Raw genomic sequence first — 26,414 nt, 5'->3', positions numbered from 1 at the left:
CCTAAAAAGATTTTACAATGTAGCTCTAGATGCAGGTCTAGATGATATCAAGAACTTTGATTTCATGATTCAAGACAGCATTTTGGGTATCAGTTAATTCATAATATTTTTTTTCTTCAAAAAAAAAAAATTAAACAATGTGTTTAAAGTGAACCACTGCCCCAATATGAAAGCTAATCTCCTGAGACCAGGGCTTTTGAAACCACTCAACCTTTGAATTGACTAATGAAACTTGTGCTGTCAGTGACTGAACTCGGCCACTTATGGTTTCAGAGTTCAAAGTTTAAAAAGCAGAGGCTCCAACAGTTACCAACCCGAGTGTGGGCCCTCCTCTTTCCCTACTCTTCCATTTCCTGTACCCCTTTGGCCCCTCCCCTAGTACTTTAGCCAGTGGCTTAGATGGACAAGCTGATTTTATTTATAAGTTCATAATTGGAAAAGAAAGGGTCTTTTTGTCTGATTGCAAGAATTAGCACCTCTAAGACAGAATAATCTGCCTGTGTATACTCTCCAATAAAAGACCTTCCCACCTCAGTCAGTTTCTATCTCCAGAATGGCAGCTTTGGTAACTTAGGAACTGGCTTAGTCCTTTGTGGGGAACAACATTAACTCAGGCAGGGAACACCTTGGCTTATAGGTTTCAGGCTTTCACAGCTTTTAAACAGTCTCTCACAGTCCTCATTTATGGTGCCAATGACTTTTTTTTTTTTTTTTTTTAGGTAAAATATTCTGTACATAGAACCAAATCATTAGTTACTTATTCTTTCCATTGTTTCACCATTTTCCCAATCAGGCCCCAAATTTTAACAAAAATGATGCTACTCGTCTCTTTCTTCACCACCTTATCCCTCCCACCCCCAATACTATACCAGTAATAGACAAAAACTACACACATGCTAGCTGTAAAAATGCAGAATTAACACNTTTCCCTTGACAGACACACATCTATGGAGCTATTTACCTGAAACATATATTTCATTACATTTTATATATCAAAAGGCTGTATTCAAAGATATTTCAGAGGGTTGGGGGTATAGTTTAATGGTAAACAATTGCCTAGCATGTGAGAGGCCATGGGTTTGATCTCTAACACTGCAAAAAAATATATATATATTTTAGACATAGTATTTTCAAAGTTCACAGGTAACAAAATAATGTTAGGATGGCTTTCAGGTATCAGATGGGGGGTAGGACACAAAAGTTTCATTAATAAAATACCAGTTAATGTGTTCAAGAACAAAAATATACAACCTGGAGTCTGTTGATAGATGGGTGGTTTAAAATATGTTAGATGTGCTCTTGGACAGAGATGATGGTGATGGTGATGATGGTTGGGAGACAGGATGAGTAATGATCCCTTGTGTGAGATTCTGGAGACTAAGAAATCCCTAAAAGAGCAGAACACCATTATCTCTGGAAAGCTTGAAACATTAGTAGTGTATCCCTCTGCATATTTCATTCAATAGAAGACTAGGAATTTGAGGGAGAAGCAAGGAAGTATAGATGTTATATAACTAGTACAATGAAAAGACAATGTGTTCTACAGAAACTTCAGGTTGTTTATTATTTTGGAATAAGCTCCTGTATTTGTCATGGCATAATTTTGAGCAGCTGCACAGGCAACAGATACGTTTCCTACTTTCTTCAGCTAGTTGACAACTGTCTCCAGAGCCGGGTTTCTCACTCATCACTATTGATATCTTGGGCCATATGGCTTATTGTGGGACTATCCTGTGCATTGTAGGATGTTTAGAATTCCTAGCCCTTATCCTCTAGATGCCTGTTATGGTTTGGATCTGGAATGTTTCCTGAAGGTTGCTCTCCAGCTACTGGCACTTTTGGGAGAAGAGTGGGACCTAGTTAAGTAGGTCACTGGGAGTATGTTCCTGAAGATCAAATCTTATCTCAGGCCCCTTCCTCTTACTTTTGCTTCTTTGCCACCATGAGTGGTCACTTCTAGTGATGGCTTTCCCCAGGGAGAGGGGATTAGCATGAAGACAGGATGAGATTAATTCTCCCAGGAAAACTACAGAGTACATCTATAAATAATTACAATAAAGTTGCTGCCATATCAGGGTGGTAAACAGGGTGATGAAGTAGCACTGGAGTTCTGCTTTGTATGTGGCTATTTGTTCAGAGCTAGCTATATATATGTAGAGATTCAGCTTTCATTTTTTGAACTAAATATAAACATAACCTGCTTATAAATTTGATACAAGCTAAAAATGTGACTTTAGGAAAAATGGGGCCAGAGGGGTTTATGTTATTACAGTGCAGAGAGCTGTGGCGTCAGCCATCCCTATCAGATTGCTAGGGAAGGTTACCATACTTGAAACCTGTTCTTCACTGCTGTCCTTAAAGGTATGGACAGGTGAGCCAAAGTGGGGTAGGGGTACTAAGAGTTCAGAAACTAGAATCAGCCTGTCTGGGTTTGATGTCTGTTTTTGATAGCCAGCTATGTGACCTTGGGTAATTTATCTGAGTTTCAGTTCCCTCATCTGTACAACTACTCAAAGAATTGTGGGTATTAAATGAAAATGCATCTAACCTGCTTAACATCATACCCAGCATGTGGAATATATTTCATAAATGTTAGTTATTATTGCTGTTACTATTTGATTCAATCTCACAATTCTTACTTTGGATCTTTATTTATTTATATGCAGTGCTGAGGATTGAACCTAGGGCCTTCACAGATGCCAGGCAAGTACTCTACCACTGAGCCACAACCGTAGATCCTCACAATTCTTACTTTGGAAAGATAGAAAATAACTGCTTAGGACTTTTATATTCTCCAAGAAATTACTACTATAACACAATGATAATAAAACAGTGACCTTTATTGAGAACTTTCAAGCATTAAAACTTGATGAAGTAGTTTTCAATTTAGTTTATCAAAATACTTCAGTTTTCCAGTTGGATCTGGGATTATCTGTTAAGACAAAACAAAAAAAGCAAATTATTCCTTTTAAAAGTCATAGTCTGGCATTAGTTTCCTATCTCTTGACTGAAGATAAAAAATTACATTTGTATACCAAATTGTATCATATATACTTAAGAAAAACTAGATATGTCCTACCTACTAATCTCAGCTATCCCAAAAAGTAAAACATTTATTTTTTAAAATAAATTAACATCTGTACTCAAGCACCCCAAAATTTACTTACAGCTCTTCTCTTGGCCACCAGGCTTTCATAGCATCTTCAGGTTTGATCTAGTTAAATCAAACACATTGAGAGCATGGCTACAGATGTTAATGTATTTTTAAAACTGTTTGCTGATTAAATGATGATATGCTACGATAACTTGAAAAGGGGGTAGTGTGTTCATTATGGGTTTATCAAGAGAATTTTTGGGAGCTCCACAATGCAACTTTTTAATCTCAAGCTACAAAGTTAACAAAGATTCAAAACAATATCAATTATTACCTTCAATAACTATTTTAGTGAATGAGTACTCTGAAAGAAAAATGCTCCTTCCAAGAGCATGATAGCCATAAGAACTTATATACTTTATTTTTTCCAATATAATTTGATCTCACATTAACTATGTTACTTGTTGGTTAAAGTACATCTACCTTTGCATATAAAAATAACCTATGGTAATCACTATAATTAACAGATTTGGAATCAGTTTCTAATAGATTTGGAAAACAGTTTTGCCTTTGAGATCAAAGTTAATATTACAATACCAACTGAGTCATCTCTACATAGATCTGATGGATCTTAAAGGGGATTTGAAGTTATGCACTAAAGGTACATTAAGTACTAGGTTCTTTATAAATTAAGTCACAAGTTAGTTTATATTTATAGATTATGGAAGCTTACAGATAGAAATATGAATCAGAAACTGCTATCTTAAAAACTAGCTTACAAAGCATTTGTTGGATAAGTAATTCAAGGTAGGGGATATTTCCCTCTGAAGTTATATCAAAACCAACTGTGAATGATAAATTATATCACTACCAAGCACAGGCATGTGCTAAGTATCCAATTCCTGAGAGATTAGTGAGAACTGCCAAGAAGTACAAATTAACTATGAAAGGCATTACAGGATGAGTATTATACATTTCAGAAAACACACTATCTACTTGATAACTTTTAGGGGTCACAAGCCCCTTTGAGAATCAAACTATGAATTCTTCCTTCAGAAAAATACATATGTATTATCACACTTTGTTTTTATTCTTAATTGACAAATAATAATTATATATATTTATGGGTTTTGGTCATTCTTTCAACACACATATACTGAACACCTGCTATATGATAACTATTCAAACTATTACTATAGCTAGATAGTACTTATTAGTGAACCCTTGGAGTTATAGTCTAATTCTAATTTTAGATTGTGGCAAATGCTTAAAAACATGGGGTGGAGATAGTGGTGAGGAAAGAATTTCAAGATGATATTTGAACTGAAATGTGAGTGAAGAGAGGGAGCCAGTAATACAGAAAGCAATACAGAAGGAACAGCAAGGGCAAAGGCCCTGAGGCAGGAATTAGCTTAGCATGTTCAAGGAACAGAAAAGGGTACACCTGAGGTTAAAGAGTAAATTACTCCTTCTGAATGTTTATGGATAATGGTACCTTTCTTTTTGGATTGCCAAGGAATTAAGTCTTAGAAATTTATATTTTCCTATTCTAAAATAATGATTTCTTCCTCTAATGCACTAGTATTTTTAAATTTCCTAACTACAGTTTGTATAAAACACTTGATTTTTAGAAGATAAAAATTCAAAGATTTTTGGTTGTTACTTAAGCAAAGTTTCAAGCAAGTTTCTAAATGTATTTTGAATATGTATCTACAAATTATGTAGTCTCCCTGATGAAAGAATGTACTGGTTTCAATCTTTTTCTTCTTCAAATGACATGGAGATAATCCTTAGTTTCACTGTTTATTAGATCAGATTTTCTCAAAGGCTTTTTATTATACACAGAAAGGTCTTGCCTGTAACTGTTTCTCGGCTCATAATATAGGAAGAATTTCATACACGCCCTCTAAATTTATTCTACTAAGTCTCTGTTTTTCCCCCTGGAATAGTGTATTTCTTGGATACTTAGCTTTAAAATTCACAGTATTAAACCCCATATTCTGCTTTCTTTAGTTTCAATTACTCTTCCTATAGTCCAGAGAATGTCTGTACTTTGTGATTTGTGCTTAGCTTGCTTCATTTATGAAGCCAAAACAGTTCTATTACAAGGCAATTTTTTGGCTCCAGCCATGCCTTTAACAGAAAAATCAACATGACTTACTGTTTCACTACCAGGTTTCCAGCCAGCGGGGCAGACTAAAAGGAACAAAAATGGGCAAAAGACAGTTTAAAAATAGAATTTAGTGTTTTTAAAAGCAACTCCTGAATTTGTTTTCGTATGAAACTGAAATTACAGAATATATAAATAACAACATTTCTAGACCATCAAACACTTGATTTCTGTTAGCTTGCCTGAACACACTAAGGAATTTTAATCATGGAGATTATCAATTTAGTTACATTTGTAATATAAGAAACTAAACTGAAGGTATCTAATAAAGTTGAAAAGTTTGCAAATCTGATCAACTGAAAAGCCTGGGCATAGCAAAAATTTCTCTGACTCTTCATAAATTTCCACTAAATTTGTCTGCCTTTGTAATCTATGTCAAGAGACTTTAGAATGCACCCTGACTGCTGGGTATGGTGGTGCACACATGTAATTCCAGCTTCTTGGGAGACTGAGGCATGAGGATCAAACATTTGAGGACAGCCCGGGCAATAAGAAAAAGAGCTGGGGAGCTGGGGATGCAGCTCAGTGGCACAGTGCTTCCCTTCCATTTTGTTACTGGTGAAACTTGGAGTAAAAGAATGAACTGATAGCTTACTAGTACGATACTAAATAATTCTGAGGAGTATATTATAGATAAACCCAGCCAGTGTGTGGTACATGCATGTAATCCCAGCTACTTGGGAGGCTGAGATGGGAGGATTGCAAATTCGGACTAGCCTCAGCAATTTAGCGAGGCCCTCAGCAACTTAGTGAGACCTTGCCTTGAAATAAAAAATAAAAAGGGGTGGGGATATATGGTTTAGTGGTAAAATGCCTGGGTTAAATGCCCAGTATCCAAAAAATGTTAAATCCAGTCACATGTGGTGGTGTACAGCTGTAATCTCAGCTACTTTGGGAGGCTGAGGAAGGAGGACTGAAATTTGGAGGTTAGCCTCAGCAACTCAGCCAGACCCTGCCTCAAAAAACAAGAAAACAAAAGGTTGAGTATGTAGCTCAATGGTAGAGAACCCCTGGTTTTAATCTCCAGTACTGAAATACAAATACAAATACAAACAAAAACCAACCAAACAAAAAACCCCTAAATCCAATAATATAAAGAAGACCTATATTACAAAATATTGCCATGTTGACACTTGACACATTTTAAGGTTATAGAAACATAATTTGAAAAATTGCAGTAGCAGAAACCTTTTTCTGAGTTTATTAAAAAATACATAAATACATGTGTATATACATATATTCCTCAGTCTTTTTAATTTTGAAACAGGTGTCACTAAGTTGCTGAGGTTGGCTTTGAACTTGTGATCCTCCTGCCTCAGCCTCCTAAACCACTGGGATTTCAGGTGTGTGTCACTGTGCCTAGACAAATAATGAATATTTTTGCATCTGTATAATTAAGCAAAATATACTAGTGATATTTTGTTAAAAGCAGTAAATAATTTGTTTTGCTAAAAGAACCTAATAAATTGAAAACACTCAGAATACTTTGGAACCACCCAAATAACTTTTAGGATAAGAAACCAAACTAACTATGTTGCTATCTCACAGTAAAAGAATCAAAAGTTTAGAAAATAAGGGTACCTTCTCCATGTTTGTCAGTATACTGGAATGCTTGAACCAAACGTAGTGTCTCATCCACTGATCTACCCACAGGAAGGTCATTCAGAGTAATCTGTCTCAGGATTCCTTTGTCATCAATAATAAAGAGGCCTCTATGAAAGACAAGAATGATAGGGGTAAGACCATTTCTTTTCAGTTAAGTATTAGTTAATGTGAATCCCTGTACCATCCACATAGAAGGATGCTATACAGACCCCAAAATACACTACCTATTCACTACTCTACTGGTACACACTCTCGCTCACCCCTACACACTTTCCCTCATCTGCTGTATAATTTGGGATTGTCACTGTTAAATGATAGTTTTAAAAATTTGCTTTTGAGGGCTGGGGTTGTGGCTCAGTGGTGGAGTGCTCGCCTAGCATGTGTGAGACCCTGGGTTCAATCCTCAGCACCACATAAAAATAAATAAGTAAAATAAAGTTATTGTGTCCAACTACAACTAAAAAAATAAATGTTTTTAAAAAATTTGCTTTTGACTTTGAAATGTAATAGTTAGAAATAAATAATTAAAAAGAAATGATACAAACAAAACAGCTAATACGGTATTCGATCATTTTACTTGATCAATGTTCAAATAATCCTAAATGTTAAAACTCTCAGTCTTTAGCAGCATAGTTACTCTTTGGGAGTCAACTTAATAATAGATTTTATGAAAGCAGAAAACATTAAGGATTTGGCAAGTACAAAAATGAGAGAAACCACCTGTAGCAATACATACTATGAACATTGAAAACAGTATGCCAAGTGAAAGAGGGTAGTCAAAGGGCATATATTGTAGGATTCCATTTATATGAAGTATTCAGAATAAGAAGTAAAAGACAAAGTAGATTAGTGCTTGCCTAGGGCTCAGGGAAGGAGGTTGGGGGAAATAGGGAGGGACTGCTAATGGGTATAGGGCTTCTTTTCAGAGTAATGAAAATGTTCTTAAAAAAAAAAAGAAAATGTTCTAAAATTGTGGTGATGGTTGCACAACTCTGAATATACTAAAACCCACTTGATTGTATACTTTTTAAAGCTGTTATAAAAACAGGACTTAAGGGCTGAGGCTGTAGCTCAGTGGCAGAGCACTTGCCTTGCATGTGTGAGGCACTGGGTTTGATCCTTAGCATCACATAAAAATAAATAAATAAAACAAAGGCATTCTGGGGCTGGGATTGTAGCTCAATGGCAGAGTGTCTGCCTTGAATGTGTGAGGCAATGGGTTCAATCCTCAGCACCACATAAAAATAAATAAATATATCGTGTCCATCTACAACTACAAAATATTAAAAAATAAAGGCATTCTATCTACAACTACAAAAAAATTAAAAAAAAAAAACAGGATTTAAAATACCTTTCCACATAAAACATTAAAAAACAATTGACACTTCAAAGCAAATAAGCAAGTTAATTACAACAAAAGTACATCTGTTTTTTAGGCCAAAATTGATGTTTTTCATAGAATTCTATTAGCATTTGTTAGCCCAAGTAACCCACTGAGAGCTACTGGGTAAGATACTGCCTTAATTTTTCCCATTCTAAAGACACAGATTTGCTAATTAACTATACTTGTACTTAGAAAACAAATTACTAGAGTCAGTTTGTAAAAAAGGAAAAGAGAAATGGAAAAGGAGTTGGGGGACATGGATTCAAGCCTGGGCTCTGCAATTAACTAATTATATAACTTTGTTTAAGATCATGGAACTCTATGAATCTGTCTTTTTTATTAATAAGGGTTGGTCAAATATCTCTAAATAAACTTCCATCTCTAACAGCATATGCACTATAATAGTTAAGGGTATCTACAACATTTCTACAAATAGAACAAAAATAATATTACTTGATCAAAGTTTATATCTTCTAACTTGTAAAAAAAAAAAAACATCAATTTCCAGAGGATTATAAATGTACTTGAATTTTTCTTAATATAAGCTACCTAAGAGTGTGGCCAGAGTCCTCCAGATATACACCATAGTCCTTTGAGATCTGATGGTTCAAGTCTGAAAGAAGTGGAAATCTTATTGATCCAAGTCCTCCTTGCTTTCGAGGGGTATTAATCCTACAACAAACAGAACATTTACTTCTTAGAGCTAAGCAAATGACATAACTAAAACAGTGACCATTCTTTCTCTGCATATGCATGTACACACATACATATATTCTCTCTCTAAAACAGGCTAATATACTTTGTTTTCTTGCCTTTTTCCTCAATATATTCATATCCTTTAAGCACTAAATATAGACATATAAAACACATTTTTAATGTATGTATTTTATACATCTCTATTGACATTAGACTGGATTTTTTTAATAAACATTGCTGGAAACGTCCTTGTAGTCTATCATTTCTGTACACTTGTCTGATAAGTCGAACAGATAGACCAAAGGATATGCACTGTCATAAGCATAACCATAGAACTGATTCCTTAGAATTAAGGAAGTTAGTCATAATATCAGATACATCAATACCCAGATTTAAATATTCTGTAACCTGAAATCACAGGGCTTGTGGGCTGGTGTCCTAATAGGAAGACATATAGAATGACATAACTTTTTCATTGTGGACGTGACTTTTAATCCTAGAAGATTTAGAATCATTAAACTGGTGAAACAAATAAGCCTGTAGATATTACAAAATAATCAGGCTGGGGATATGGCTCAGTGGTAGAGTGCTTGCCTAGCATGTTCAAGACTTTGGGTTCAATCCCCAGCACTATTTAAAAAAAAGAAATAATCAGTATATATTTGAATATTAAGCTCTGTATAATATTTAAAAGAATTTGTCATATTAGCATTACTTATTTGAGGTTTGTCTGAAAGCAGATACTTGAGAAAATATATTAAATATGTATCTGCATTTTAAAATAACTCAAGGGGAGTTATTGCAGCTCTCCAACCAATTGAAATTTGTTATACATATATACTCATACACATATATGTGATAAATGTGTATATAAGTAAAATTGTAAGTGGAGAAAAACTTCTGTTTGAATTTGTAACTTTAAGTTTTAAAACCAAAAAATTCTGAATGATTTTTATTATACACAAAATTCTGAGCCCAAAATTGTGGATCTTAAAAACCCACATCATGTTTCAAATTTGAGACATGTTGCTAAACTGCTCTCCAGAAATGAATTGACTGTGTGAGTGCCATTTCTGCACATCTTTGTCAACAATGCATGAATTTTTTTCAATCTGTTAAATACTGGCCAGTCAGACCGAAAGAAATGTCATCACTTGTTATTTTAATTTGCAGTTCTTTGCAGTTAGGTAGAACATCCTTTCATGATTAATGCATTTTAAAAATTACTTTGTAAAATTTTTAAAAATTATTGCTTCTTTTTTTAAATATATTTTTTAGTTGCAGGTGGACACATACCTTTATTTTATTTTTATGAAGTGCTGAGGATTGAACCCAGTGCCTTACACTGAGCCACAGTCCCAAATTATTGCTTCTTAAAAATTATAAAAAGCTATTGGGAGTTTGACCTACCATAACAGAGGACTGTTAACAGAAAAGTGGCATATTTTAAAGATTTTATTTCTCTAGATTAAGGTTACCCAATTGATCAAAACAAAGTAATTATACAATCTAGTAGTTTTTGCTGTGGAAATCATAACTATTACATTTAACTTCTCCCCAATTTTGAAGTGTCCTATACAATTCTTAAGCATTTTTACAAGAACTTCATGGAACTAGTAACTCATTGTATTATGCAGATAAATCTATTCCTGAAAAAATCTGATAAATATTTATCATATATCTATAATACCTAATAAGTATTTATCCATATCTGATAAATGGCATGATATCATGTTAGTATTTATCTGCCCATGATTTAAATCCATTCTCTCTTCCTACAAATATAAATGCAAAATACTGACCAGGCCAAATGGGTAAACTGCGAATCAACAGAACATGCCACCACTTCAGTATTTATAGCTCTAAATTCATCAATTCTAGCACCAAAGGCGACGATTTCAGTTGGACACACAAATGTGCTGAAAGTTAAAAAAATATAATTTAGTATTCTCAAAATAACCATATACCTGAATTTTCACATGACAATTTCTACAAACACCTTTACTAAATAAAAATGCACTTTAAGAACAATTTCATACATGGGTCTTCTCAAGATGAAATAGTCCAAAAGATTTTCCATTTCATCAAATATTTAATAAATATATATCACAGGGTTCATAATTACATCTCAAACTTTCTTCTTATAACTCAATGGCTCAGTGATCAACCAATATTCCATTCTCACTTATAGCAGCACCCCCATTTCATTACCTTTTATTTAATAATAATTTGTATTTATTATAGCTTCCAAGGTATCTATACAAATTTTACATCATTTCATTATTGTTTTTTTACATTCCTAAACCCAAACTGTGAGTCAGATGCATCTACTGTATTCTGTAGATGAGGCAATGTTCTCCAGTTTCCCTGATCCCTTTGAGACAGGTCTTCTTCCACCTTGTCTCCCAGTCCTGCAGAGCCAGGGATTTTACACCTTAATTCTGTCATGGGTGAGAAGTGCATGATTAGAGAATATTACCTAAGGTAGTATTTTTCCAACTGTGGTAGGGACTCCTTAATCTAATTTAGTGAGTTCCAATAAACATTAAAAAAAGTGAAATCAAACAGTAAATATGGGAATACATCATACACAGTAAGGGTAAGTTAGAAAACACATACATGTTTATATAAATGCATAAATATGTCTGTGTTCAGCAGTGACATTCAAAATATTTAACAACCTTAACTTGGAGCTGGCTTTAGCTTTGAAATTTTCTGAACGAGATCAGGTGGAAGGGTCAACTTGGGAAGGAGGTTGGGCAAGTGGCTATTTACCACTTAGTATGGAAGTCTTTCAATGTTTTAACAACAAGCATGGCTATGCTGGTGTATATAGACTGAGTGTTACTCTATATATGTATGTATTTGGTGGTAATGAAAAATATATTGCTGTGTGTCATGGCCAAAAGTTTGGAAAACACAGACTCAGGACAAGTTCCTAACTGAACCCAGTACGGGATTTTAAAATGTTTCAGTTGTTTAGGCACAGTGCTTCCATGTGAAAGAAGTCAGTTCTAATCTAGGATTATGTCCCTGGAAACCTGGGCAGTATTATGTATTTTTAATATTATCTAAAAGGTAACCCCTCTTCGCCTTCCTTCCTATCATCCCAAGAAATACTACCTAGAAACACATTTTCCTTAGTTCTTAGTGAAGACAGCAAAAAAACAAAAAACAAAAACCAAACAAACAAACAAAACAACAACAACAACAACAAAAACAAAACAAAAAACACCATGGTACAGACTGAAGGGTTACATGTGACTTTCCTCCTGCCATATAGACCATGGCAAATGCTCCAGAAAGCTTCCTTTTCTTACTAGATCCAGACTGGCATTACACAGAAACAACAGGAAGAACCTATCTTAGCTCCTTACCCCAGAAGACCATTGTGAATATTATGCTGTAATGAGGTATGCTTTATTTATTATGGAGTTTTAAATAACACTAGGGAAACAAAGCATATATAAGACTAATCTCAAAATTCAGGGTTAATATTTTATACATTTAACATGTATATTAGCTTTCTGGCTTTATAACAACTTAAATTTAGAAGGTCTATCATTTTTTATATTTATTAATATTTCTAATTCTGGTCTCTGTGGAAAATTACCTTATTCTTTTTAGCTAGTTGTACAAATTGATTAGAAAGATAACTCATTTTAGTCATAATGTACTAATTTTTATGAGAATTCTTCCTATTTGGCTTTGTGTAGGGGTTGGGAAACTGGTCCACAGGCCAAATCCAGCTTTTTTCAATGCAGCAGAGCAACAGTTCTGCATTTATGTTTTGTTTATAGTTGCTTGTGAGCTACAGTGGTAAAGTTGAGCACTGGGATTATCAAAAGGCTAAAATATTTACTATTTAAAATTTAAAGAAAAATTTGCTGGACTTTGGCTAGAAAAAAATCTGCAGAAATGAGTTTAAGTGTACTCTCTCTGAAAGTAATTTTTTTGTGGTGCTGGGGCTCTGTGCTTATGAGGTAAGTGCTCTACCACTGAGCTACACCCCCAACCCAAGTTTAATTTTCATTTACATAATTCATATTAGTCCTAATGGAAAAAGGCACAGTGGCAAAGATAGAGGAGTATTTTACTTTTTGTAACCAAAAAATAAATTCAGGTTAAAAAAACGATCGAGGTTAGGATAACTCTCTGGTTTCTTTTGACTTCCATGGGATTTGAAAAATACTCAAGAGTAGTAGTTTTCAAATTAAAGATCTTGATGAGGATAGAACTACAAGAGTATTTACTTGAAGTCAATTTTCTGATCATTCACAAACATTACCATAGAGTTAAAGAAAAAAATCCTATAAGAACCATAACATATTAATAGCTATTATATTAATATTTTCAGGCAAGTGTTCAAATCACAGGAAAGGAACAGATACAGCAACGAATAAAAATGGTAAAACCATTAAGCAGAATTATGGCATGAATCTTGCTACTAACTGCCTTCTAAAATATTATCAGTCCACTTTCTTGCCATAGTATGTGTAGCTTAATGAATATATTGCAGCTTTTCTCTAATTATTCCATTATGAAAATACTATATAGGTATATGTGAGTAAAATTTATTTAGGAAAATGGATTATGACTGAAATGTAGATGTTATCTTTTTGAATAAATTCCTCAATTGGCTTATTTTTAAAAGAACCAACAGCTAAAAAAATTCTTAGTTGATGTTCTTGAATGATGAATGGTTGACTATTTTTACTAGTTGCTATTTACAAGTTATTACTTACAAATCAAGTGGGTAGAAGAAAAAGACCAAGTATTTTCCACGATAATCTGTTAATTTGAGCTCCTTAAATTCTCCATTTATCACTGCTGTTCCTTCCCAATAAGGTGCTGGCTTGGAAACTAAGAAAGAAAGAAAAGAAAGAAAGAAAGAAAAGAAAGAAAGAAAGAAAGAAAGAAAGAAAGAAAGAAAGAAAGAAAGAAAGAAAGAAAGAAAGAAAGAAAGAAAGAAAAAAACATGGTATTTTATAAAACAGGAAGCTGACAGAATAGCAAATGGATGTCTTTAGAAAAATCCTTAAAAATTAGAGCTTCTAAACCTTTGGACTTCATTGACAGTCTGGTGAAGCTTACAGACTTCTTACAACTTAGAGTTACTGACTATATAAAATACATAGAATTGTAAAGAAAACGAATTACAGTGAAATGCAACTATCAAAATATTTAAAAATTGGTGATATAGTAATACATGTGCTATTTTATCTTAAGCTGCAAGATCTGAAAGAGATCTAATGATTATCTAATGATAAAATAATGAATGTAAATGTTTTAGGATTCCTGTAATAACCATAATATAGCATGAAAATATCTGATTACATTGGCAGCGGTTACAAGCAAGTACTGCTGATGGTAATGTGGTTTGTTGCTGACATCCATAATGGGAGGAAATGCTAAATTTTAGTTGGGGGGTTAATGAAAATAAACCCTTTTTTTCTACATTTCATCCCTGCACTATATCTTACTGGATATTTCACTATAACTTCCCCCCACAACGTTATCAACTTCCTAAATTCAAATCATTAGATTTTCTTTCCTATAATGGCAGTCTTTCAGATGTACTAATTTAGTTTGTCCAGCTTCTCAGATACACAGGGAGGATCTGCTGCAGGCAGGGCTACACTCAAGGAGGAGAAATGTGCAAATATATCAGGCCAGAAGTGGACAACCCCAGACAACGGGATAATTTTCCTAGAGGACTTTGGAAAAAAAGACCCCCTTGAACAGGTTTCAAGTGGCCTGATGGAAACTGGTTAGTGCTACTCTCTTGTAACAGCATACTGTAACCCTAGCCAACACCCTTTGATAATAATGTACCTTCAAATGGATAGCACTTATACTTTGAGAACCAACACATACAATGAAGTCAATATTTGATTTTCCAAGTTTGACTAAAATTTCTAGAAATAAGGCTTAGACTTTTGTATAACACTGAGCATTTATGGTTACTCTGAAATGAGACAAACTGAAGATTAATGTCTCTGTGAAGTTAACATATAACATGCGATTACTTACCTTGAGCCAGCAGCCTACTTTATTTAATAATCCTGATCTGATTAGGTAAAGGCCAGAAGAGAGAATTAGCTAGAACTATATTTGCTTATATACATTACTTAAATTACCACTCAAGTGAGAGGTTATGATAATTCTAATGATGTACCACAGTGACACTCCTTAATGATTTTAGAATATTAGGAAAACCATATTGGGAAAATGTTTTTTGTCTGAAAATTGATTTTGGAAATTTTGCTTTTTTACTAAAATCTACAAATGGAATTTCCAGAGTAACTCTTTGCATCTATTAAAAACAATTAAAATATCCTGAATATAAATTATATAATTTACAAGTATTTTAGTTAAATGCAGAGAAGTATAAAGAATATATAACCAGGCATGGTGATGCATTCATGTAATCCCAGAAGCTGGAGAGGCTAAGGCAGGAGGATGATGAATTCAAAGTCAGCCTCAGCAATTTAGCAAGGTTTTAAACAACCTAGTGAGATCCCGTCTCAAAATAAAAAAATAAAAAGGGCTGGGGGATATGGCTCAGTTGTTATGTGCCCCTGGGTTCAATCCCTGGTACCAAAACCAAAAAATATTTAAATTCCCTCTCTCCATAACCCTATCAACCTAACTATTGTTAACATTTTGATGTCTTACCTTCCAGTATTTTTTAAAACAAATTTGGTTCATGTTGTGTTGTACCCCCTTTTTCCCCTTGTTCATGAAAGGAAACAGTAAGTTATGAAGTTTTTGTTACTAAAAGTAATATTAAAATATGACCTTAAAAATATCCATAATATATCCCTTTTTATGAATAAAAGTCCTTTATCTCTAATTCTAGATAATTCTACACAGGACCCAGAAATATAAAAATACATATAATTTGAAAATGTTTGCTGGTAAAGGGAAAGCTATTACTACTAATTTTTTTTTTTTGCTTCCATAAGAGGCTTTAGAGTGGATTTGGATTTGTTTTCTATGGACAATATATGTACTGTAAGTAAACACTTAATTGCCTGACATATTTCAAAATGTCTTCCCAGGCAAGTGACACCAATGGGACTTGAAAATATGATTTTAAAAGTGCAAGACTGGCTTTCTAGAAACAAAAATCCCAAAGTATTTAACTTTCAGTATGAAAGACGTACAAATGTTTAAGAAGGCAAAACAGTTTTTCTCATTTATCAATTACTCCCACTCCATCCTAAGTCCTAAAAACATCCCATTTATCTCCGGGATTCACAACTGTGAAGCATTACTTTTTTTCACTAAATGCTGCCAAAGAACATACTGTAGCAACCACAAAAACCAAATACACACCTACAGAATGTCAAATGATCCGTAGGAAAAGGAGGTTACTTGAAAAGCAAGTAAAAGATATCAGTATCCCCAGGATACTTCTTTTTGGCTAATCTTAATGTCCAGATGCAGCAGGCCCCAGCTTTCTGAGTTATCTACTTAGTCTGACGTGTCCTTCCTGAAAGTGTCCATTAGCTTTGTACACAGGACAGAAATGCAAATAATCAAAAGCCAAATTGGCAGGACACAAATTTGCCTCGAGATTTATCATGAACTCAAATGTGTTACTTCCAACCTTCTTTTCCCTCCTTCCCCCTCCTAAGTACAAACTATAACAGTTCTTTTCTGAGAAACACGAACAATACCCATGAACTGACTACGTGGCTTTCGGGGAAGATGGTTTTTAATAATCTTCTTTGTAAGATACAACAGCAAAAGATAAAGGAAGAAAAATGAAATATTTGACCTTCTGAACACTTTGTTTAGCCACTTTTCTGTTTGACTAAACTTTCTGTGAATCATTATTCAGCCTATCAATGTACTTTTCCCCTGAAACAGTACTTGAAAAGAGACTGGACATGCTGCAGGCACTTTACGATGTTTGAGGAAGTGTTTTAGTTTGCACAATATCCTCAAGTCCCCCTTTGGGCCACCCTCTTTCCCTCATCTGCGGCTTTTGGGGTAACCATTATCTCTTCCAAAATCTCATCGGTGGAAAAATCCCTTTCTCCACAACTGGCACACCCCTCCAACTTCCTGCTCAAGGAGAGGAACAGGCAGATCCAGGATCCAGGGCCCTGACATTGTCCAGGGGGTGCCGCCCAACTTTAGACCGCCCCCCCCCAACCACGGGGTAGCATCTGTAGGCAGGGTACACGTGTCTTTGGGCTCTCCCCATCCCCACTCCTACCCTCGAAAGCACCACCTACTCTTGGCTTTGGTTAGGTGCAGGGAGTGGTCTGCGACTGATACCCGGGACGCCTCCCCGGGATACACTTGTCCACCAGCGTAGAAGTGGCACTCTTTTTCGCGGGTCCGGGGCCTTTCCGTCTCCAAGCCCCTCAGAGCCCCGATCGGCAGCAGGAACAGCACCACCGGCAGCAGAAGCAGCTTGCGGCTCCATCCAGGAGCCGGAGACCTCGCGGCTACAAGCCGCGGCGGCAGCACCTCCATAACCAAGCGAGCGAAAAATCACGTCTCTCAGCTCGAGTGCCACTTCTCCCGCCGCTGGTAGTTACAACCGCGTGCACAGCACCCGCGCGAGTTAGGGCGCGGCCTCGCGAGACTTGCTCCGCCCCACTCCGCCCCACTCCGCACCCCCCCCGCCACGTGGGCGCTGACCCCGCCCTCTCGCCCCCTAGCCTTTGTGCACGCGCTTTGGGGCGGGCCCAGGAGAGCGTTGTCAATTGTGTTACGGCTGCCTCTAGGCGGCGGTTGACTCGCCTTACCAGGGTCCCGCTGTTAGCATTATTTTAGACATACTTCCACGCCAATCTCTTCCACAGGTCCTCACCACTGCACACTGTCCATTCAAAGGTTGAAACGAAGCTACATGCCTGTAAACGGCTTGCATCTTATATTTCTAATGGACTTTTTAAAAAGTCACTTATAATTTCAATTGACAAATTGAAATTGGGTTTAATTTGGAATGACTGAATTAAACAAATGCACAAATGCACATATTCATCCCCTCATTTACCTTTTAGTTTTGTGGTGAAACATTTAAAATTTACTGTCCCCCCCTCCGAGGTACTGGGGATTGAATCCAAGGGTGCTTAAGTACTGAGCCACATCCCCAGCGCTTTTTAATATTTTAGAGACAAGGTCTTCCTGAGTTGTTTAGGGCCTCGCTAAGTTGTTGAGGCTGGCTTAGAACTCGCGATCCTCCTGTCAGCCTCCCGAGAGTCGCTGGGATTACAGGAATTCACCACTGAGCCCCGCATACTCTGCTGCTTTGAAGTATACATTATTATTGTTTGTGTTTATCATGCTGGTTACCAGAGACTTGGGTGGGTGAAGGATGTAAGGGCATACAGGTGAAAGAGTACAAAGTTTCAGATAGGAAGAAAAAGTTTTGAGATCTAATAGACATTTTCTTGTTTTCCTTGAAGTGATTTGTGTGAACAGTGTCATAACTCTCCCCTGCAGCTCTTTTAAATCCTGGGAAAACTTGAAGGAGATAAATCTAACCATTTACTCTCCTTCAGCAGATAAGGACAGGCAGTTTTTGATGACTTAATCTTGTCTCAAAAATGTCTTTCTTTTTAAAATCAAGACTGGAAAATTTCCCAGAACAGCCCTTTTCCCAGCACAGCTTCTGACAATTACCCCATTACCCACCCTTGGCCTCTCTCCCGCCCTCCTCACCCACCAAGGATTCCCCGCTGCAAGCTCCACCCTCCACCTAATGTTTGCGTCTGTGCTCTGGGGGCAGGCACAGGCTCTGCAGATTTGTTGCGTCACCTTGTGACAGCTCTCCCACCGTCTCGCTCTCCCACCATCTCACTCTCCCATTCTCCCACCCTCAGCACTTTCTAGGCCCGTCTTTTCCACAAAAATTTGCTGGTGAGTCATTGTTGTGACTGGCCTCCCACTATCCGCGCTGTTAGTCACATTTACTCTTCTACACCTTTCTCTTCCTACCAGACTTGGCCGGTGACTGGCTTCCCACCTTTAAGGTGATCCACCTCCAGTGTCAGGCCCTCAGTACTGTGTTAGACCCTCTCATTCTTTCACAAAGCCTCCCCATTGCAACACCGTTCCACTCCATGCATCATGGATCTTGAATGGCTTGCATTGTATTCCTATAATAGATATTTCTTCTTCTTTACTTTGCAGTGATCTGACTAAGCAGTGCCATGATTGTCCTCTCTAGTCATAGCCCTTTTCAATCCAGGGAAAACTTGGAGGAAAAAAGGGCTAACCTGAAAAGCAGTATCTCTAGACCATTTCTTCTTTTCTAGAAGCAAAGAAACTACAGGGCAAACAGGCAGTTTCGCGACCTAAGCTGTCTCAGGTGTGTATTTTTTTTTTAACATTAAAACTTGGGCTGGGGGGTGTAGCTCAGTGGTAGAGAGCATTCCCACCAAGAAGTAGGTTCAGTGTCCAGCAGCAAAACAAAAGTAAAACTTGAAAAGTTCCAGAAAAGTTCCCAGGACTCCTTGGTTACATCTTCTAGCATTTAATCCATCAGCCAACAGTTGGCTGGGATGGAAGGTGAGGACAGGGGAAAAGAAACAGCATATACCAGAAGGAGGGGAGCCATCAGCAACATTTATGTCTTTAGGGCTCCATTTGTCTTTCTGGGAGTTCTTGTCATCTTTCTGAAACCCACAAAAGAGTTTGTCTTCTATTAAAGTATGAGCTCCTTGAGGCCAAAGTCAACATTGATTTGGTCATTGTTTCCCAAAGGACTGGTACAGAGTAAGCATTTGATATTGTAAGCACTTATTTTGCAAATAACTTCTAATATTCCAAACAGTCTGTATTAGTTTCAACTTGCTTTCAAATATATTGACAGTCCTTTGAGGCAGATGGAAAATCTGCCCTTTCCAAATTCATCCCTTGCCCAGTTTCTGCCCCTGGTATGCTCTGTTTTCTGCTTCAAGGCCCTGTTTCCCACCAGCAAAAGATGAAAAAGATGAAGGCAGGGCCCCTGGTGCTGGGGGAGGGAGAGGATGTACTTACTCATAACATTTTCTGGCAGTTCTTCGCTTTCTGGGGGTGCACAGATAGGAGCCCTCTGACGAGGTAGCTCACGCTCCCATTCTTCTCCTTCCCTGGCCTCCTGTTCCACATACAAGGGAAGTGGTGCCCGGGGGGCTCGGACCTGGGTCCCAGCAATTCGGTTCAGGCCTATGCTCCGTGGTCGGCCCCGGTGATCCATGGTGACTGTTGGACAGTCGAAAGCCTTAGTGAATTCTAGGCCCTGAGTTTGCACCTGGGAATTCCTTGGAACACTTGGGGAGAACGTTATCTCCCTATACCTCTTTGCCCTGGGCTCAGCTGAGATGCCCCAATTGGTAGCAGGAACTACCCACCAAGTGGGCCCCAGTGAACCCTCTGCCCACTGGGGAGAGTGACCAGGTTGGCCAGCTCCCTGGTACCTACTCCATGTCCCATTGGAACCCCTTGGAAGCCAACATTCTGAGTGGCAGTTGCTCTGAACCCTTTCATCCAATAAAATTTGTGCAGGCATTGTGCTGTCACAGGAACATCTATAGGAAGCTTGAGGTAGGGGCCTTGCCTTCAAGGCACTTACCATCTAGCTGGAGTCAGTTACCCATAATAATAATAATACAAACCCTTTAGACACAGGGGTGGCTGTAAACCCAGGGTATACCTCAGACACACCTGAGGAGTTTAAAAATAGTCAAATGCTGGAACTTATAGCCCCAGAAATGTAATTTAACAGATACTTGGGGGGCCCTCAAGCATCTTTGGTTTCACAAATGGGCATATCTGGTTAAGAACCATCACTGATGGCAGTTATGAGCATAGGTTGTGAGGTCAGCATTTCTAGGTTCAAATCTGAGTTCTATCACTTGTTGGCCTTGTGAAATGTATTTAACCTCCCTGAACCTCAGTTTCTTTATCCGCAGAGGGAAGGCATTAATACTTTCCCCCCATGTTGTGAAACTGAAATGATAGGATAAATGTAAAAGCCTAACTTTGAATGCAGGCCAGATTTAGAGATTCACTTCTAATGAATATGGCAGAAGTAATGTTTTTTGACTTCTGAGACTAGGTCATAACTTATGCTTAGGTCACTCTTTCTGGAGGAAGACTTTTTGTCCAAATTTTTATTGAGATAAAATTAACAAAACAGGTTTTTCCTCTTTAGAGGAAAATTAAGTGGTTATTAGTATAATCACAGTGTTCTTTGTATATCACTAGAATCTGATTGTAGAACATATCTTTTGCCCCCCGCCCCTGCCAAGAAAAATCTACTTGCTTATTACTCAATCCCAATTCTCTCCTTCCCTCATCTCTTGGCAACAACTAAACTCCTCTCTTTTTCTAATTGCTTTACCTGGACATTTCATATAGAGTCATACAATATAGCCTTTTGTGTCTGGTTTCTTTTACTTAAGCATAATGCTTTCGATGTTTGCCTAAGTTGTGTCATGTATTGGGACTTATTCCTTTTATAAAGGATATGGATATAGATATAGATAATAGATATATAGATATAGGTATTGCCACTTTAACCATTTTTAAATGTTCAGATCAGTGGCATTAAGTACATTTGCACTATTATGCATTTTTCACCACCATCCATCCTCTAGAAAATTTTCATCTTCCCAAACTACAACTGTATCTGTCAAACAAAAATTCCTAATTATTCCTCCCTTCTGGCCCTCGAAAACAACATTCTACTTTCCGTCTCTGAATTTGACTGCTCTATGTACCTCATGTAAGGAGGTTAATACGATATTTGTCCTTTTGTGTGTGGCTTCTTTCACTTAAGCTTAATGTTTTCAAGGTTCATTTTTATAGCCTGTATTAGTCCTCCACTCATTTTTATGACTGAATGATATTCCATTGTTGGATATACCAATTTTTATTCATTCATAAATTGATATATATTTGAGTTATTTATACTATTAGATTTTTTATGAATAATGATGATGCTATGAACATTGATGTGTAAGTATGTGAATACATGTTTTCTGTTCTGTTGGGTATATACCTACACTGGAATTTCTAGGCCATATGGTTAACTTTTTGAGGTTCTCCCAAAGTGTTTTCCACAGCAGTTGCACCATTTTCTCATTCACACCAGTACTGTATGTGTGTGTATGTGTGTGTGTGTGTATATATATATGTATATGTATGTGTGTGTGTGTGTATGTATATATATATATATATATCTCCTTATCCTCTTCAGTGCTTGTCATTGTTCATTTTTTTTTTTTGGTTGAAGTCATCTGCATGGGTGTAAGGTTGTATCTCATTGTAATTTTGACTTGCATTTCCTAAATGATTAATGATGTTGAGCATCTTTTTATGTGTTTATTGTCCATTTGTATGTTATCTTTGGAGGACTGTCTACCCAATTCTTTTGTCCATTTAATAATTGGGTTGTTTTTCTTTCTGTTGTTGAGTTGTAAAAAATTATTCTTTTTTTTTTTCAGTGCTGGGGATCCAACCTAGTGCTTCCTGCATGCTAGGGAAGCACTCTACCACTGAGCTCTACCCCTAGCCTATAAGAATTTTTACATATTCTGGATACTAAATCCTTGTCAAATGTATGATTTACAAATATTTTCTTTAATTCTGTAGGTTATCTTTTCACTTTCTTGACAATGTCCTTTGATGTAAGAGTTCAGTTTTGAGGAAGCCTTATTCATCTATTTTTTGTTGCTTGTTCTTTTGGTGCCATATTTAAGCATCTTTTTATGTGTTTATTGTCCATTTATATGTTGTCATTGCTTAATACAAGATAATAAACACCTGTGTTTACTTTTTAGTGCTTTTTTTTGGTGGTGGTGCTGGGGATTTGAACCCTGGGCTCAGTGCATGTGAGGCAAGCACTTTACCAGCTGAGCTATGTCCTTGGCCCCTCTTTGTTTCCTTTTTAGGAATTTTATAGTTATAGTTTTTATATTTAGGTGTTTGACTATATTTGGAGTACTTTTTGTGTATAGTGTGAGGGATCAGGAATACTCTTTTGAACACCTACTATGTGTTAGACACTGCCGTTGGAAGCAGTAGTAACAAAAATAGGCACATTCCTGCTATTGTATAGCTAAAATTCTAGAGGTGCTCACAAATGTTAGTCAAGTCACATAAGTGTCAATGTGTAAACTTGACTTGCTTACCTACTGTTTCTGACCTCTAATGGGGGCCCAGATAGCACAGACATTGTGGGAGAAAGGCATACCCTTGTATGGGTGGCAAAGTTGCAATATGGTCCTGGGCTTGATATTATGGAGGAAATCCTCATCTGAAACTGTTATGGGAACATTTGCAGCCTCCTTTAGAGACTTCAGAGTTCAGGCTCTGGCCACATCCAACATCTTTCCTCTGACTGTCCACTTAGACTCTTCCTTAGTCCCGAGGCCTTTTGTGGCCTTCCCCTGTGTTGGAGTCTTTTTACCCCTCTGGGTGGCAAACTTAGTTATTTTTCCTTTTAAGACCATCTTGGGTCACTTTCTTTATAAGGTTCATATTAGTTCCCTGGAAACAGATTTTTCTGCATTTTCTGATACTTCAATTTATGTTATTTTATTGTCCCTTCTGCTAGGAGCAGCTTAGCCACAGCCTTCAGGTTTTTCTTGTGTGAACCAGGCATTAGTTCCTATAATCCTTAACTTACAGGATATATCAGCCTTTAAGAAGCTTTCTTTTTTTTTTTTTTTTTTCGAGGTAATGGGGAAGCAACAGTTGTCCTTCTCTCATTCTAGAAGAAGTCATCCACCAGATTGTGAGGACATTTAAATAGCCCCTTGAGAGGCCCATTGGGATGAAACTGAGGCTTCCTCTCATCCAGTTGATTCTGATGACTCTAGCCTTGGTTGGCATCTTGACTGCAGCCAGCTTCATGAGAGACTGTGGGCCAGAATCCCCAGCTCAGCCACTCCTGAATTTGTGACACACAAAAACTGTGAGTTTAATGAATATTCATTACTGTTTTAGATAAAAAGTAAAGCCTTCATAAAGTTTCTGGTAAAAACATTATTATTCTTATTCATATTAAACAATATCAGAGTCAGTTTAAAAAATAGGAGTTTAAAAGAGTAAGGATAGTGTAGTATGATCAGCAAAAGCCCATAAAGCAGAGAATAATGAATGGTTGTCCTAGACTGTTTGAACATTGAAGGTTACTCAGAGACCAATGTGGACGAGTTTTGCTGCTTTATTATTTATATATGTAAGTGGGATTTGGTAGTGGCAGAGGACAGGAGAAAGGGAAATTTCAAACATGATTTTCACCTCAATTTACATTTCTTAGAGTTAGTGAGAGCCCAGTGACCAGAAGGCTCTTTCAAGCATGTCTCATAAGCCAGGGACATGTTTTTTTGTTTTACAATAATCTTTTAAAAAAATCTATAAAAAACTTAAATCTTGCAAAAAATCATATTTTTTTTTAAAGTGAAGGGTATAGGGCTGGGGTTGTAGCTCAGTGTGAGAGTGCTCGCCTTGTATGTATAAAGCACTAGGTTCAATCCTCGATACCACATATCAACAAAATAAATGTATTATGTTAATCTACAACATATATATGTATATATATATACACATACATACAGTGAAGGGTATAGCCATAAGGTAGGTATTCATATTTATACTGGCAAAGAGGGGATGTGATACCAGGGGTCCTGAGAGGCCCATCCATTCCCACATGTCTTCCTCACACACCTGACCTATTGCCTAACATTGTCATCACCTCATTTATTCTTGGATCGAGACACCATCCCTTCATAGTATATCCTGGCCATATTCTTAGAGATATAATTGCTAAAAAGGATCCTAGATTAATTACTTTTGGGACTACTTCTTAAGCATTTGCTATGTGCCATACAGTCATTGGGAACCAACAATAATAAAACAAACACATCACAACAATTATCAAGCTAAAATTGTAGTGACACTCATGGATGTGAAGTTAGTAGTCAAATAAATGTTTAAATATAAACTAAGTACAACAAAGGGAACTTATAGGCTGCTGAGGACCTATGAAATAGAACACAAGAGTTAGTCTGGGGTAGCATAAGGGTGGGTGACTTAGTGGTTAGGGTAGGTTTTTCTGAGGAAGTTGATGTTTGAGTCCCTGAAGATGAGGTGGGTGTAACTAGGTAAAGAAATATCCCGAGCAGAGATGTGTAGTTTAAGGAAGGGAGATGATTATCTCAGATGTTCAAAAACAATAAGATGGAGATCTTGATACTGGTAGGGATAAGGTGAACCCTATGATATGGGTGAAATTTTGGGACCATGTAACATGAAGTATCCTCTTTATTTAAAAAGAAACTTGAACCTAAGAAAGGGTACTAAGCTAGAAATCAGCACCTGGCTTAAAATTTAGATGTTCAAATTCATTGTTGCTCCAGTGGGCTACCCTTTTTGTAATGTGCTGTCTTCAGTCTGGGGGTGGATGAGAATTTTGTGTTTCTTTTGTCAGTATGAGAGCCAGATCATTTTTGGCCTTTTTCCTTTCTAATATATATCAAAGTTGATTATTATACATTTCTGTGCTATGGACACAATAATGGAAGGGACCCTGTCTGTTTTACTCACAATAGTATTCCCAGCCATAATTAAGAGTGTCTGGCACACACGTTATTCCTGGTAAATAACTAATAAGAATATTGATGAGAAATTGGTTATTAAAGGGAAGTAGGAGATCCTTGTTAAGGCATAGGTCATTTGCAGGTATATGTATGTATTGCATGAAGCTATACATGAGGAATAAAAATGGGGAAATGGTATACAAAAGGACTCTATGAGGCCAGTTTTTCCTCAGAAAGCCTCCTTTTGCCAGTAGGGCCACAACCTGAGTCAGAGGACCATTGCATTCTTCTTCTTTTTTTAAAAATTTTTTTTTTAGTTGTAGATGGACACAGTATCTTTATTTATTTATTTTTATGTGATGTTGAGATTTGAACCCAGTGCCTCATGCATGCAAAGCAAGTAATCTACCACTAAGCTACAACCCCAGTCCCCTATTGCATTCTTAATGGATATTCCTTGGGGAAAGTGGTTAAGAATAGGAGGAAGAAGAGAAAGAAGGAAGGGAGAGAACCAACAAAACAGAAGAAAATCAAGAAACATGGAAGAAAAAGAGAGCCAGGAGTAAAAATCAGGAAGGTGGGGAGCAATAAAGAGGAGAGAAAGCCAATATCTCTTTATCCTATTCTTCTCTGAGGTGTTAGATACATGCAGATCCCACCATATGTACCTGCCTTCAGCTGTCTCTTGAGTTAGTCATCTCCTTGTTGTTCTTGGAGGATCACCTCCAGTATGAGCTTCTTTGCCACCCTTCAAGCAGGGTCTTTAAACTAGTGGGATTTTAAAGGAGCCTCTTTTCTTTCATATTTAAAGGGCTAGAAATAGGTTCTGTCTACCTAGAAAGTTACCATGTGTTATGATTTCCTGCCATGGACTCTCAAATAGTCTAGCTTTCTGAAGTTTTTGATAAT

At 36.8% G+C, this 26,414-nt stretch overlaps 1 protein-coding gene across 4 annotated transcripts; it reads right to left on the bottom strand.

The window, feature by feature from the left end:
- Positions 1 to 2,819: 2,819 nt before the first annotated feature.
- Prdx4 (peroxiredoxin 4) lies at positions 2,820 to 17,538 on the bottom strand. 4 transcript variants are annotated; one of them, XM_015488081.2, is made up of 8 exons: positions 17,199 to 17,538; positions 13,695 to 13,812; positions 10,752 to 10,868; positions 8,803 to 8,925; positions 6,846 to 6,976; positions 5,256 to 5,290; positions 3,168 to 3,214; positions 2,820 to 2,932 (listed from the first exon to the last, which is right to left on the bottom strand). In XM_015488081.2, exons 1-8 carry the CDS (start codon positions 17,440 to 17,442, stop codon positions 2,929 to 2,931), a joined length of 819 nt encoding a protein of 272 aa, XP_015343567.1. In that variant the 5' UTR covers positions 17,443 to 17,538; the 3' UTR covers positions 2,820 to 2,928. The 4 variants fall into 4 exon arrangements, with proteins under 4 accessions (XP_015343567.1, XP_015343566.1, XP_048652300.1 ...); XM_015488080.2 differs by lacking the exon at positions 3,168 to 3,214; XM_048796343.1 differs by lacking the exon at positions 5,256 to 5,290 and having other exon boundaries at positions 17,199 to 17,537.
- Between the last annotated feature and the right edge of the window lie 8,876 nt (positions 17,539 to 26,414).

Source organism: Marmota marmota, unplaced genomic scaffold (genome assembly GCF_001458135.2).
Source record: "Marmota marmota marmota unplaced genomic scaffold, marMar, whole genome shotgun sequence".
NCBI lineage: Eukaryota > Metazoa > Chordata > Mammalia > Rodentia > Sciuridae > Marmota > Marmota marmota.
This window is presented reverse-complemented; position numbering and strand designations above follow the sequence as displayed.

Coding starts and splice junctions, on each gene's coding strand:
- Prdx4 (XM_015488081.2), bottom strand. CDS start 17,442: ATGGAGGTGCTGCCGCCGCGGCTTGTAGCCGCGAGGTCTCCGGCTCCT. Junction 8,926..10,751: donor CAGTTTACCCATTTGGCCTG/GTCAGTATTTTG, acceptor TGTTTGTTGTAG/GATTAATACCCCTCGAAAGC. Junction 6,977..8,802: donor GACTCTGGCCACACTCTTAG/GTAGCTTATATT, acceptor TGTCTTTCATAG/AGGCCTCTTTATTATTGATG.